At 42.2% G+C, this 15,418-nt stretch overlaps 1 protein-coding gene across 1 annotated transcript; it reads right to left on the bottom strand.

Moving 5' to 3' along the window:
* Positions 1-931: 931 nt before the first annotated feature.
* On the bottom strand, positions 932-6,968 carry LOC146613399 (BTB/POZ domain-containing protein KCTD1). Its single transcript, XM_085378259.1, has 5 exons — positions 6,732-6,968; positions 5,730-5,908; positions 4,958-5,102; positions 3,493-3,798; positions 932-1,093 (listed from the first exon to the last, which is right to left on the bottom strand). The coding sequence occupies exons 1-5, from the start codon at positions 6,966-6,968 to the stop codon at positions 932-934; spliced, it is 1,029 nt and encodes a 342-aa protein (XP_085234385.1).
* Positions 6,969-15,418: the final 8,450 nt, after the last annotated feature.

The raw sequence follows: 15,418 nt of genomic DNA, 5'->3' as shown, positions 1-15,418 counted from the left end.
ATTTCCTTACTGCATCTAGCGGCTCCATAGTGTAGTGGTTTACACATTTGCCCAACAAAAGAAAGATCCCCAGTTTGAGGAGACACAAATCCCTTTTGGGGTTGTGGCAGGAAGGGCATCCGGAATAAGAACAATCTGTCAAATCAAACATGCAGAGCCACCCGCTGTGGTGACCCCTTGTGAATAAGAGAGCAGACGAAAGTAGCTTCTTCTATTTCCTTACTGCATACATGTGTGTGTGTATATATATATATATAAATAAAAGTCTTTGAAGTTAAATTTTGATGTCAACTGTATTTTTTGACTTAGGCCAATAAAATAAGCAATTAAAGAAAAAAACACTTCATTGGTGTCGTAATTATTTAACGTCATGTTATTATATGAAAAACAGATGCTGTTGTTGAGACTAACTGTTTATGACAACGAAGACATTCTGCACTGTAAGCAACACATTAGTGACCTTTTCAAAACAAGGGGTAAAAACTGATTTAACCAATATGCCAGCGACACTGAATCAAGTCACTGGTTGAAAAAAATACAAATAAAAAAGCTATGCAACACATAAAATCAGCAACAAATTCTTTTCTTTTTAATTTATATGGGAAAATTAGGACTCCTATTCAACCTAATGTAGGCTCCAAGTTTTAAAACAAACTTTGTTTGGGGATCCAGCATATATAAATCATTTTTTAAACTGGTTTAGGGGGACAATCTCAAACTTATCAAATATCTTGTATCTTCTTATGGCAAAAAAAAAAAAAAAAAAAATCTCCTGTTGCACTTCATTTTTATTCTTTAGATGATTCTCAAATTTAAGAAAACAAAAAACATCAACAAGGGAACAAAGAAAAACAGAGTCCACAGAGCTCTGCAGCGTCAAGCGTTTGGCTGCCACAGAAAAGTCTAGCACCTCCTGCTGCTTGGGAGGCTTCTAGTCTAGCTGCTCCTGCTTTATCCTGTTTGAATTGGGCCCTCGCTGACTTGTCCTCCTCAGTTCCCTCCTCAGGACGTACTCGCTGAACTGGGATGAGTCCACGCCTCCGCCGCAGGAGCCAGCGATCTCGAAGCCACGTTGCTGGAGACGCTCTAGAACCTGGGAAATGTGGAACAAGATAGAAGGGGGGAGGATGTCAGAAGCAAGATATTGATTATAGAAGGAAATGCACACGGTTGGTCATTTCTTGGTAAAAGTCAGTGTGATAAGCCAGTCAGGGAGTCGCTACAACAGTGATGCTAAATTGTTAACCACTAACCTTTTGTTCACTGCTGCAAAGCTGAAAAGCATTCAATCACCCAAAACTCCTCCAATTATGTGCTGCTGCCTTAGTCTAGCATTGGAAACAGCTTTGGGAGTAAGTAGCAGCAACATACGGCTTGTGACGGGAATTTGGATGGGACTTTCACAAGACTTTCACAAAACCAAGAGCCTCTCATATTGCCTCATACCTCATTTTCATTGTTTTCTAGTGTATATGTGTGTTTGTCTATGTGTGTGTAGCTGTTCCTGATCCCACAGCCTCGCAGACATCTACAGACGTGTCCAGGGGGGTTGTAGGATCACATTCCATCGAAGAGGCCCCAGGGAGCAGTGAGGCTTTCTCTCTGCCACTTGGCTCAGTGTGGGCTGCTCAGGAAAAAAAAAACCCTCTCCCCAATTCTCCCCCAGGCCCAAGCCTTCACCAAAACTACAAAGGTCCCCCTACTGCTGGCAGCTCTCTCTGCTCCCCTTCCTTCTCTCAAACCCCCCGCCCTGCCTCCATTAGCCGCAGATACAGCATTCACCGCCGGCGTGCTTTAATAACCAAACAGGATTATGGGCCCTGCCTGGGGACAACCTGCTAGGGAGCATGCTCACTCTCTTGCTTGCTCTCCACGACTCACACACACACACACACACACACACACACACACACACACACACACACACACACACACTCCAGAGTCTGGTTTGTGTGTGTGTTTTTTGGGAAGGAGGCGGTGATTTGACTTCCTCAGACGGAGACATAGTCCAAAATCATTGTAAAATCTTTTCAAATATGCCTTTACTTCATCCTTTATGGATGCATGTCTGAGGATTTTACCATCAATGAGTTATTGGAGTATGAATTTATAATCTGGGAAATGCAGGATTGCCAAATACATGCAGACAATAACAATGGAGGTTGACACAAAAAGAGTGTTTTGTTGAGTAAAGGCTTACTTGTGTGTGCAGCATACACCTATTTTTTAAAAGCTTCAGTTTTGCATGTATTAGTTTCAGGTAAAAACACAGTTCCTGGGAAAGGATCATATTTTAATAGAAAGCAAATTGAAACTTGACCTCTAGTTCTTACAACAAACTTATTTTCTATCTCCTTGTAATGAATGGTGTTCGAATAGACTCCCAACCCTTAGATTTATAACACCCCTAATAACTTATAAGAGTTTACAAAGGCAAAGTTAACTTTAATAAACAAAGATAAACTAATATATCAGAAGTGCACAACCTCAAGATATTGCTGGTATTGATTCACTAAGGCATCCAATTCTTAGTAGGAAATCTTGCCAAATGCTTTTCGGATGTTATACGCAGAAACAATACTTGAACAGAACACCATCAAAGTCTTGATTTTATTTTAAATTGGACGTCAATCTGTTGATCCACTAAGACACTCAGAGTTACTGACTTGTGTTTTCATTACACGCTGAACTTCCTCTTTCTTCTTCCTTACAGTTTCCTTTTGCACCACTGATAAAGGTCTCAGCTGTTCCACTATGTAAAACTCCCATCATTAACAACTTTCTCATCACTTTTCATTAGTTTGGCCCTAATGCCCACTGTAAGCTGGCGTTTTGGTCATCATTGTTCAAATAATTCACAACAAACTTGAAATGGGCTGAGAGGCTCCTTCAGCTTCTCTGGTCTCTGTTTTCAGTCTTTAAACCATCTAGCACATGGTGGAAGACTCTGGCCAATGTAATGACTTTTTAGACCAAGAGACCAAAATAAAATGTTTATAGGTTGTGAGACATGGTTTCACCTGAAGTAATGGGTTGAACAGAGACCTTTCAAACTGTATGTAAAACCAAAAGTCCAGATTAACAGATTTTTTTTTGGCATATGAAGCACACCTCCAGCTTCATTTTTGTGTGATGCAATGTTATATGTTCAAAACCATCCAAAAACATAGTGTTACATCAGTGGATAGTACTGAAGCTCAGCCCTTTTTCAGCTCTCCAGTTACAGTCAACATTATTATTCCATACAAATCACAGAAAGTAAAGATGGTGGTAGACTTGTGTAATGATAGCTTTCTAAATTAGCGCTTTGATGAACTCATCAAAGCACCCATTTTTCTGCGAGGCCGTTCTTGTAATTTGATTGGATTAAAAAAGATAAAAAAAAGAAAGCCTGCAATCAGACATAACTAATTTTTTATGACAGAAAAAGGCTAAATGAGCACAACATTACTGCAATCAATTATTATGTTTTCAAGATAGATGGATACAAACCTGGACAGAGTTGAGGTGACAGTACCCATTCAGTGGGAACCGGATGACGTGTGTGGAGTCGTGGTTCCAGCCAGCATTGACGGAGTTGCACATAACGTCTCCGATTTCTGGAAACACATCTTCGATCAGGGCCTTGTCACCGCTGAGTGTGATCCTCTCACCCAGGTCGGGTGCAACACGCACCACCAAGCACTCGCAGGGACGGGACACCCGACCTAGCTCCTGGTCCTGGCGCCAGCGCTCCAGCTCAGCAAGCATGGGCTGCAGCTGGAAATATCGTGCTTCCTCATACAGCAGGCTGTAGTCCTGTAGGATATAAAAGTTGAAGGGTTTTCACATCATTGCATTCTCGAAAAAGAAATGTGAAGTTGTCGGCCTTAACGGTTTACACATTAAAACCATGGTAAATATGGTATATGTTTTCAGGGTTGTATCAAATATGTTGTTCCTGTTGATTATTCTGTTTAGATTTCAAAGTATTTTGTAATATTTTTTGTTTTTTCCCTCCTAGATCGATGCTTAATTGTACAATATTATCTTCTACACAGGTAGTCTTGATGCAGAATTCTGGACAATCTGGATACTAGAGAGCAACATACTAAAAGACACAAAAAGCAAAACAGTTAAAAGTCGTCATTTTCTTTCTAAAGCTGAGATATTCCAAAAAAAACCCCAGAAAGAACAAGGAAGCTTTAAAAGCACTGTTCTACATGAATGAACAATAAACCCTAGTCGAGACACCACTCAGGAAAAATTACAAAAGATCCAAAGTAGAGAAGATACAGGGCGACGTGTAACACAGGGTTGCATGGGCTAGAGGAGCAGAGCCTTTACTCACAGCACTGCAGGGCCTAAACTGCACCACATTCCAGTTTTCACATGATCCTCTCAACATCTACTCACTGAGCATATGGCCTTAGCCTGAACTTGGTCTTGTCTTTTGCCTCTGCTTATTTTAACTGACATACTTTTTGCACAGTGGACAGTCCATCTGATAATGTGGTTATTTGTTTTCTCCCAGGGCAAGTTCAATAATTATTGCTTAACTATTTGAGTGGGGGGTGGGCTGCTTATGTGCCACATACAGTGACAGGCACCTTGGATGGACACTTGGCACAAGAACACAGAGAGCTGCAGAAAAAAGGATATCGTATGGCCATGGGTGTCAGTATAATTGTTTCAGTACGAGCCTGCTTTTTTACTTATGTATTGCAAAAGAATCTTTGCCAGTTTGTAGCTAGAAGGAATCAAACTGCATCTCTTGATGAGGAAATGCTTTGCAATTGGGGTTTGTTTGGTAGAGCCCTGATATTTTCTCTCCAGCATGTGAACCATTTTCAGTAACTCAGGGAGGACCAGTGACCAAAGGCGTTCCACGGCCTTAGCATTCATTGTGTGTGTTAAGTTGTAGGACTGCTGACTGGCTGATGGGAATTTACAGTTTCTAGGATGGGCATCAACTTACTTTGAAGTCGTCGGGGATGAGGAGCTTGGACGTCCTGAGGAAGTTGAGGATATAGCGGAACATGTGTCCATCCCTGTCAATGAAGTAGTGCTGCTTCAGGCTGTCCAGGACTATAGGCTCTGTGCCATCAAAGAGACGACCAATTCTGCCCGTAAGAGAGAGAGAGGAGGGGTGGTGATTTAAGCAGAAAGGGAGGTAAGGAAGGAAGAAGGAGGACAACATATCAGTGTATTTTTTACACTCACAAACAATACTTGTAACAATTTTTAAAACCTAAACTTGATCTCACTAAATCTGTCTTAAAGAAAGAAAGAAAGAAGGTCCTGAGAGGTCAAGGCCAGCTGGTGCTTGGTTGCCTGAGGCAGGGAGGCAGTCACCCGCGGGCCTGTGCTTGGAGCGACAGTGTGGCCTCCCAGCCTCCAGATGGCTCCATGCCCTTTGGCTCTTTACTGCCGCTGTGACATCTGTCAGAATAACCAAGTTGCCTTTGTCTGCTCTCTGCATTCTGCACTTAAAGTGCTCACAAATTGTTTACCCCTTTAAAATAGCAGAGTTTTACAAAATGTGACATCTGGCCGTCGCGTTACAACAATAACCAATAAACAACAAACTGCGAGGAAATTCTGACAAAAAAACATTAGGCTCCATCAGAAAACATCCCTGTAAAACACACAATACATGCAAAAATCCTGCCACAAATGGTTACCCCTGACCCTGGATCTTAACCTTCCCCCTCCACTTAAAATACATCTGTATGGCAGGGCAAACTCACCGAGATTCTGGAAATTTTGTTAAGGTGGCCAGACTGCTGGTGTACATGTGCCCACCTACATCGATGTGCACAGGAGCATTGGACTTGGTGAGCTGAGCAGGTGTTGGGATGCCCTGGTTACTCAAGGGAGACACCGGTGACCGTGTGATCATGGGCCTGGACATGCTGGAGCGATTATCCTGAGGGAGCACAAAGGAAATGCATGTAGGAAGACACATTAGATTGTAATCTTCTGCTGCAAATGAAACAGACAATTAAAACAACTCTAGGGAAGATCGAAAAAATTAGTATATTAGGAAAGAAAAAAGAAAGAAAGGCTAATAAGAGACAACAATCTGTGCATTTCTTTATCCAATATATTCTGCAGTCAGGAGTGGAGAGCAAGGGTGGGTTTTTTTCTTGTTACCCTTTTCTGTGCAAGATAGAGCAGCCCGACCTTGACCTGAATGTTGCCACAATCCACAAGCATCCACTCCTGTGGGCCATAATCTCCAAAACCAAATTAATTTGGAGCATCAATCTCAGTCATGAAAATGAGCAATAATGATTCCTGATTTGAATACTATAATAGGATTTGGAGAATAACGTCTCACGATAACCTACAAACACCATTAGGAGACGATTTCTGTTAAGCTCTGAGATGAAAAATGACTTTATACCCGAAAAAGTTTGAGTGAAGATTGGAGAAAACCTCAAAAGTGTCCCGATCACTAAGGAGTGAGCAGGACATTAGACACATCTGCTTTAAAAAACAAAACAAATAAAAACAAAACAAAACCGTGAACTCAACACATACATTTTACAGTATATTGCACAGGAAGGACTATCTGACACTGTGTGCGCAGTCTACGGTTGAGGGCACCGAGGTGATGATTTCTTCGATTCGGTAAATAAAAAAAACAAAACTACCAAAAAACAAAGTGTCCGGCACTTCGCTCCATAAAGTCGAAAGTTAAATCGCTCTCCCCCTCCCCAGACAACACGACACTTTTACGCGTTTACCTGCGCCGGCATCACTGTGGTTGGAGAGGAAGTCACCGAATGGTCATTTTGCTTCAGAGATGCTGCGGGAACGGGCTCTCCTCTGACAGCGAACATCAGCGAGCTCTCCCTGCACTCCGCCGCTCGGATCGGGAGCCGTTTGAGGGAAGCGTGCACGGACTCATCCACGGAACTGATTGGACGGGGACGCTTTCTCGCCTTCTGATGCGTTAAGTCCATGATATCCGTTTCGTCCATTACGGCTCAGACGTTTAGGGTCAAAGAGATAGGAGAAAGCAGTGAGGCTTTTTTTTTCACCCTCTCCAACACACCTGCCAAAAATGAAGAGGCGTGAAAAAAATAGCGAGCACCGGGGGTGAGAGCGAAAGCCGTTGCTGTCACACGGAGCGGCTTCTTTGCAGTGGCTGGGAGAAGTCAAAGCCCCCGACAACATTAGCATTGTAGCGCCCGCGGCTCTTTTGGGCTGTCGCTGTTTCAGTGGCAGGTATGTGTGTCGCATTTTCGCGGAATGAAACAAATCCTGCCTTAGCCTGCAAAATGCGATCGTCTGCTTATGATGCGATTTGGGTTAACACGCCACATCTGGACCTTGAACAGCTGGCCTTTGCCCCCCTTTTCGGAGCAGTGTTTCCACGCGCGACCACTGCCCCCCCCTACACGTTGCTGCCCATTGTTCAGCAGCAGTTTTTGTTCAGCCTTCCAACACATCAGTCGAACAAAGTTGAGTCTGTGACAAAGCCGAAACAGTGGCCAACCTTCTCAATCACATGGACAAAAAAAAAAAAGAAAAGAAAAAAATACCACTGCAATAGCCCATTCAACCCCCCCCCCCCCCCCCCCCCCCCCCCCAAATACAACCTCCCCCCACCCATACACACACTTACCAGCCATAAGCACCTGATTGATTGTGCGCTTTCCAGTCACACAAAAGCAGTCAGGAACATCACTCTTATTTTTTAGATGGCCAAATGCATTCTGAATATGATGTTTTAAGGGAAAGGACTCTTCACTATTTACAGGCTGCAAGATGTTATCAATAACTAAACGTCCTTGAGGTCAGCAAAGAAACACTGCATGTGAAGTACCAGCTAACACCCCTTCAAATCAACGGTGTGACCCTCAGAGCAGCTATAAAACTTCTTCATCTGTTTCTCCCTGGCTCTGTGTCTGACAAGTCTAAGCGCTGCGGTGTGGTGTTAACACCACCTCCAGTGACCACATCAGCATTGCAAAGCTACCACACCAATGATATCGTGGAGTATAAAACCAGACCACAACATGTCCAATTGCGGTTAAAAGTACTGCCACAGCACTCTCCTGGGTTGTTTTTTTTTCCGCAGAAGAAATGTAGGGAATCCACAATTTTTAATAACATTCAGATTAAAATTAATTAGTTCAACCACTGGCCTTAAAACATCCACATTCCTGTTTCTCATTGGCAGTGTGAGTTTCACACCTAGATACCCAATTAGCAATTAAGCTTGCCTTTGAGTGTAGGCCTCCAATGCGGTGTGTGATCCTGGTCTGATTTGCATGCCACTTGTGCACGCGCTGATAAGCGCAGGCAGCAGCCATACATAGTTTTAAAATTCAACTCCAGAATCCCTTGCAGAAGGCAAAGGGGCCTGCGGGGCAAAAGAGAGAGAAATCACATGGCTGCTCTTCAAAAGGGGACCTGTGTAAGGCAGCCGGCAAAGTGCGTGGGATCACACTCAGAATGCAGGTAATTTGTTCCCTGACTAATTTGTGGAGATGGTGGTGTGTGCGTGTGTGTGCGTGAGAGAGAGTGAGTGAGAGAAAGTGTGTGCCTGTGGAGAGTAAGTTCTGAAAACAGCTTGGTGGAATTGGATTTCCTCAAAGCCTTGTCATTGCAAAGGTGGATTGAGTGTAAAATCTGTGAGGCATTATGGAAAATTGCAGGGGAGAAAGAAGAGAGAGTGAAAGAGAACGGGTGGTTGGGTGGGTGGGAAGTGGAGGGTTGGGAGCTGGAGGGAGCCAGTTGAGGGAATGAGCTCTCATATCACAAAATCATCCCGAGTTGCTGGAAATAAAGACGTGTCGTGAACCTTTAGTCGGACCTGTGTCTACGTTGCTCAAAATCAGTTCAAAGGTCACAGCGTCCTCAGAATCTACAAGTACGAATCCTGAGATGTGCCACACGAGCGCTTTTCCAACCTGTTGCCATTTTGAATTTGGCACAGCGCTACAGAAGTCTCCCATGCATGTTAGGATGTTTGCGAAAGAAGTCAAAACGTATGTGTTCAGGGAATCTGTTCGTTTATCCAGCTCGTGTAATTTTGTTGCACCACAGTATGCACAAACAAATCTAAAACATGCGCAGAGCATCAAAGCCCGGAGCAGTCGAGCTACTCCCTTTTGTTTCTGTTGTTTTTCACCAGTTTTCTTTCAGGCCTTTAATGCAAGACCATCTTTCTTCAAACTTTAAGGAACTAACACCTTACAGTAGCTCAGGTTGAATATTTAGTAAGAAATAGCAGGGTATGTGTTCCACTAATAATTAATCCAAAAACATAGAAAGCAAGGATCTGTCTGCTGTTGTAATAATTGAAGGGCCTTCTGGGGTTCAGCATATGTAACAGACTGACTTTAAGTTGGCCATCCCAGAATGCAACTCTTCACTGTTTCGACATATCTCACAAGATACAATTAGCATTTCAGATCAGAGCATTAACATTCAGTTCAAGGCAGGCAGACTGGTATTTACATAATCTGGATGGGTTGTCTCTGCTTTGTTGCCTGTGGCCATTTGTTTGAAATGTCCATACACAGACAACTACAAACTCTGGGTTAACATCAGTTGCCGCTAGCTGTATATATAAAATATATATGAAAAAGGTAATGATGAACTGTTATAACAGCATGGTTTGGGTAAAAACTGTAAGCTAGATCAAATGCATATCCCACTGGACTTTGTATACTTTGTAAATATAAAGTAACTGCATGCTGCAGCAAAGCCAAAATACCGCATTTCAATAAAACTTTTGTCATTGTCATTAATGTTTTTGTTTTCACATCTCCCCTCTTTGATGACAACTGACATAAGCATATAAGTTCTGAACAATGACTGCAGAGACTTTGTCTTCAAACTGACTCCACGTCTTATACTTAACAGTAAAGGGAGTATTTGGTATGTTTCAAATGACCCGTGGAGATGTGTTTAGTATGAAAAAGTACTAAGGCATTAAATGAAAGAATGAAGAGGTTGCCCACACAAACACAAACACATCACCACATTTGAACATACTATGCAAACCTGTACCGTACTTTAAAGCATCTTGTTGATTTTATGTGTAGTCACCATTTCAATTTTTGGCTGTAACTTGCATAAAAATAATCATTTCCAGTAGAGCACGGTGGTCCGGATAAGCTTTGATTCTCCACACGATCAAGAATTTCATACACAGCTGGTAACTATAAAACAAGCCATAGTAGTGCTTACTTATTTATCAACCAGGAACACACAATTACTCCCTCAGTTTTCTCAGACGTACTAATCTACTTGAAAACGATTCTTTGTGGAGTTACTGGAGCTGTACATCAGCATGACATCACAGATAAGGAAGTGTGATCAGTGCTATGTAGCCGCAGGCTGTTAGAGACTGTAGTGCATGTTCACTGGCATAGAGCAAACTATCCCAGGGCACAGGAGTGGCAGAGCCACTACAAAAATACAATAACAGCATTTCTCTCCCAGTGTTCCAATCGAGAGCAAGCAAAGATGAAGTTCAAACCGATCCTGTAGTTTCACTAATGCGATTCTGGCCTGTTTTGTTAAGTGTCTTCTTTCAGCTCAGAGCTCTGTTTGTAAATCTACTGTCACTGTGAAACAGATGAACTGAAGCCCTATATACAGTTCTCCCCCCCCCCCTCCCCCCTTTCCCTTTTTAACAGCGCCATCAGGTGATCGGTCCTGACAACCAAACATCTCAGTCCCACCATTCTCTTTATTCATTCACCCCCTGGAACTCGTGAAACTGGCTAAGGGCTTCATTACAGGTGACCAGAGCTGGATTTGAGTATTCTCCCTGGGGTCCAGTGGTAGATGTTTAGTAATCAAACACAATCTTTTATTTTATTTTATTTAAAAAAAAATCTTTATATTTTAGGATACCACATGCAATACTGTAGAAAGTACACACTTTAAACGGAGTACATGTCTGTTTACAAAGTATAGTCCTACAGGCGAAATAAGTCGATACTGTTACTACTACTGAGTAAGTATATCTGTGCCGATTCGCATCCGGACCTTGGAGTTGATTACGCACGGCGCGGTGGTAAAGCGATTAGACTAAAGACTAAATTCGCTCCTATTTTCGTCTTTAAATGCATAAATGTGAATCTCATAACGCGGACATGGCTTGCATTAACGGATGATTCACAGATTCCGCACTGACGTGTGTAAAAGGTACATCCTGTCATACAGAATAAGAAATACGCCCTCGGCAAAATTACTCCACAATGGCGTCTTTCATTAGAAGATCTAGGGCAGCCAGGAAATGGAAGTGTTTCACGACAAAACTCACTTCGAAAAACCTTTACGAAAACGACAAACGCGGGTTTAAGTAAGTTACGAGCAAGTTGCACAGCAGCAGCAGACACGGAGACGGCGATGTTTTCCGATCTGAAACGCGCCAGGAGCGAATTCACACGGTGGATAAGTAGAGTCTTTGCTCGACAAGATCACAGTCTGAGCCCGCTGTTCGTTTAGATTGGATGCACCAGAACGTCCTACATTGTAGTCACGCGCATACATTTGTACAGTAAGTAAGGGATAATAGCCAGGAAGTGGTTAAATATTTTTTAAGAACTGTACCGCTCGAATCGCTTGGCACATGCGTAAAAGCTGCTGCGCCTCTATGTCCCAGTCCATCCAACCTCGGGAATAAAATCAAACCAAATAAATCTTCGCTTACCTGAAACATAGAGCGGCATAAAGTATCTTTTTGGGCACCTTTTCCGTCCGATTTGGCCCACGATCTGCCTCTGTTCCTACACCAGTGAGAAATGCAATAGCTTGGCTAAGGTAGACAGAACAAAATACAGAGAATACTTGCTTCAGGGCTCCGAAACCCCTCAAGGCAAAGATCAGGATACAATTAGCTCATGTCTCTGCCCCAGTCTAAACCAATCTGCAAAATAAAACCGCGAGCAAAGAAAGAGATCACAGCAGCAGTGCCTCAGTCTTTGTTGAGTTTATGTTTTTATAAAATCAAATATTTTTTTTCTTTCTGCATTTACAACACCCTCACCCCTCCTGCCTCCAACTTGCCTATTGCCTCGGTCTCGCAGAGAAGCTGATTTTAATCGTTATGATTAGTTTTGATGTAACGTTCCCCCGGGCGATTTCTACAAATGGATGGAGTGTTTTTCTGCCAGGGAGGAAAGGCAGCAGATGATGATAATTATATAGATTGTTGGTGGAGTCCTTTGATTTTTTTTCTCCCCCTTACTTTTCAGACATCTAACCTGACTAGTTTGCTTCTTTAACGTATACACGCAGCATGTGCTCCCTGACAACTTGTTGATTAACCTTGAATCAACGAAATTAATAGAATGTGCTTAAATGAAATTCTCACTCGAGTTTGGTCTTTGTGATCTTTTCAGTCTCTTTCCTCCCTTTGGACAACCTCCAAATGACGTAGACCAGTTGTATAAATAAGCACTTGCAGCTTGCCTTGCCTCAATCAAGTCTGAATCAGTGCCCGAGGGTGATGTGCGAGCTCATTTCAAATGTTCAACCATGCATGATTTCAGGAAGATTGAGGCACTTCTGAGGCTTTTAGAATTACTTTGGGGATGCAAACAGTAAAGGAATTACATGTTCAAAGTTACAAGTCAACAGGCATAATTATTCTTTCCGAGTTAAGAGTGGTGTTTTGTGCACATGTGGGCACAGGGTTGACAGTTATTCCTTTAGATTCTTAATAGTTATCCCCATACCATACACTATGAAGGAAGGCTGAAATATCTCCTGCGCCCCCTACTGGGCAGAACATAAACTTTCTTATATGAAAGCAAAGCTGTTAGTGTAACTTTACCCAACATAAAAAGCAGAGAAACCAGAGAGAAAAAAAGATGGATAAGACATCAATTTAAACTAAATATTTATAAACATGCCATGTAGCCTAATGTTCACGCAGAGACAAAACTGAATCCAAGCTCGTTTTGAAGTTCAAGCAACAGTGGAGAAACAATGCCACGTCACTAGGGACTGATGGACTGAACCATGTGAAAACATATTTCAGCTCTTTTCATCAGGAAAGTGGTGTCCTCAGATCTTTTATAAATTACAAACAAAATTGCCTTTTGAGGATGAACGTCCAATTCGGCCATGAAACTTTCCACTTTTTGACCAGCACGTCCCACAGGGACAGGGGATTCAACTGTTAAGATGAGGTTACTTTTTCCACAGGTTGCTGGTTTGGGCCACAATACTTCAAGAATCAGGTGTCAGCCATGATGCCATAAGAATGAACAACCTTTATAGAAATCCCATATGTTATTTTTTTCTGCACGAGTGAAGCTGTCTTTAATATAAACTTCAAAGCATTCAAAATGCGTATCATGAAACTAACCAGGGTAGACTGCTGAATGAGTGCGGTGTTGGTTGCCAAAAAAAGGAACCTAAGCAATTGTTCCAATGTCCCTGTGAACGGCAGGTATTTAACTTGGATTTAGACCTAAATAATGGCAGCAACAGCAGGCCTGCACTCACTGGCTGTACCACATTTTGGTGGACAAATTATCCAGATTGGTTGCAGATGTTAAATTTGCCCCAAACAGAAACTGCCGAACCTGAATGACATCATAGGGTTATAAATGCTCTCACTGGAGAAAGCAGAGAGGAAGCCTGGAAAACTCACTCCGCCTGCTGGAATTTTTCTTTTCTTTTTTTTTATTTATTTATTTATTTTAACGGACTACAGTAATGTCTCAGAAACACTAGGTGTGATTACTTGCATGACAATTGGTCTCTGCTGTTAACACTTAGTGAGAGTAAGTTTTGAAAGAGGAAGTTCAATAAGCATTAGAAGTCCAGGAAAGCTTTTCTTTAGACTTTTCCTAATTGCACCCTAACTTGCTAGAATAACTACTGCCTTATGGTGGCTAAAGATTGCAAACTTCAAATAGTACTGGTGTGCAACATTTAGATTAGTCAGCTTGTTTACTGTGTGATTATTTAATTGTGCCACAGCTACACTGCATGTTAACATTTATTATTATCCCATAAGTTTCTGTTCTGGACAAAGTGATAATTTATGTAACTTCTAAGCAAACTCCATTTACCATTAATAATTCACTGCCCTCTGCATATATATTTTATTACCTACACACATGACACTCCCCCTACCCCTGTGCCCAAACCCGTTGATAAACCTAAATTGTGTGAATTAACACTGCACTTATAGTACCTTACTCGGCTCTCCTCTCTTTGCAATTCAGTGTTGACTAAAAGAGATGTTGGTTTTGCCTGAGACCAAGTTAATAACTGCTGCTTTACCCGCCACACCCCTCTCATGGCCTGTGGTTATGTAAGGGAGTGGGATGGATAAGGGAAAGTGCTGTAGCTGTTGTAGCTCCTGACTCAGTCTGCCCTGCAGGGTTGCACAGTTTGAGGCCAGACCTGTTCATCAAATACAGTATTATCTTTGGCACAATGAAATTTAGCTTTGGAGAACCTCTCCTTTGCCATAATATAGTCCAAGTCACATCAGGCTTTGAAAGGCTAAACATGAATTATAGTAATTGTATAACTGAAGCTCTTTTATTCAATTAGTAATAGCAAACAGAAAAAGACAAGAAACAAGTGTCTGCATAATAGTTGAGCCTTTGTTCACTCCCTTCAATAGAAACTTTCAGTATGCAAACTCTTTTGAGTTTGCATGTACATGTGCCTCCCTCGGTGTTGCTGTGGGGCTGTTACGAGGGGTGAAACTGGGATTTGTAGTATGTGTAGACCTTGTTACAGGGTTGCCACAACTTACCCGCAGTAACAAATATATCTTCATACATACTTCTTCCTGGATTTGAATCCAAAAACAAACTATAAAGAGTAGGCTTATGATAGAGAGCATGTGCCAGACTGTATATAAATAACTGTAAGGTCTGATGCACACTGCTTGTAGTGTGAAAAAACACCTTTCTATAAGTGCACACTCTAGTGTGTTAGCACACAGGAATAATGGTGTCAGGCTATCATAAGTAGGAGACAGTAATATGGTAAATGGTCTGTATTTATATAGTGCTTTTACTAGTCCCTAAGGACCCCAAAGCGCTTTACATATCCAGTCATCCACCCATTCACACACACATTCACAACTGGTGATGGCAAGCTACATTGTAGCAACAGCCACCTTGGGGCGCACTGACAGAGGCGAGGTGGGGCCACCAGGTCCTCTGACCACCACCAGTAGGCAACGAGTGAAGTGTCTTGCCCAAGGACACAACGACCGAGACTGTCCAAGCCGGGGCGAACGCCCAACTCTTGAGCCACGATCGCCAATATGCATCAATATCATTTTAAAGAAAATTATATTAATGGATCATTAATTTATATTATACATTCTAGCAAAATATACACAAACAATACTAAAACTATAGTTCAGACTATCCTGCATTAACAGCCTGTTTGACTTGCTATGGTATTCTGTTCAAACCATGCTAGC

Source organism: Diplotaxodon limnothrissa, linkage group LG18 (genome assembly GCF_057381915.1).
Source record: "Diplotaxodon limnothrissa isolate DT_005_m linkage group LG18, D_limnothrissa_male_GT1.1, whole genome shotgun sequence".
In the NCBI taxonomy this organism is placed as follows: domain Eukaryota; kingdom Metazoa; phylum Chordata; class Actinopteri; order Cichliformes; family Cichlidae; genus Diplotaxodon; species Diplotaxodon limnothrissa.
This window is presented reverse-complemented; position numbering and strand designations above follow the sequence as displayed.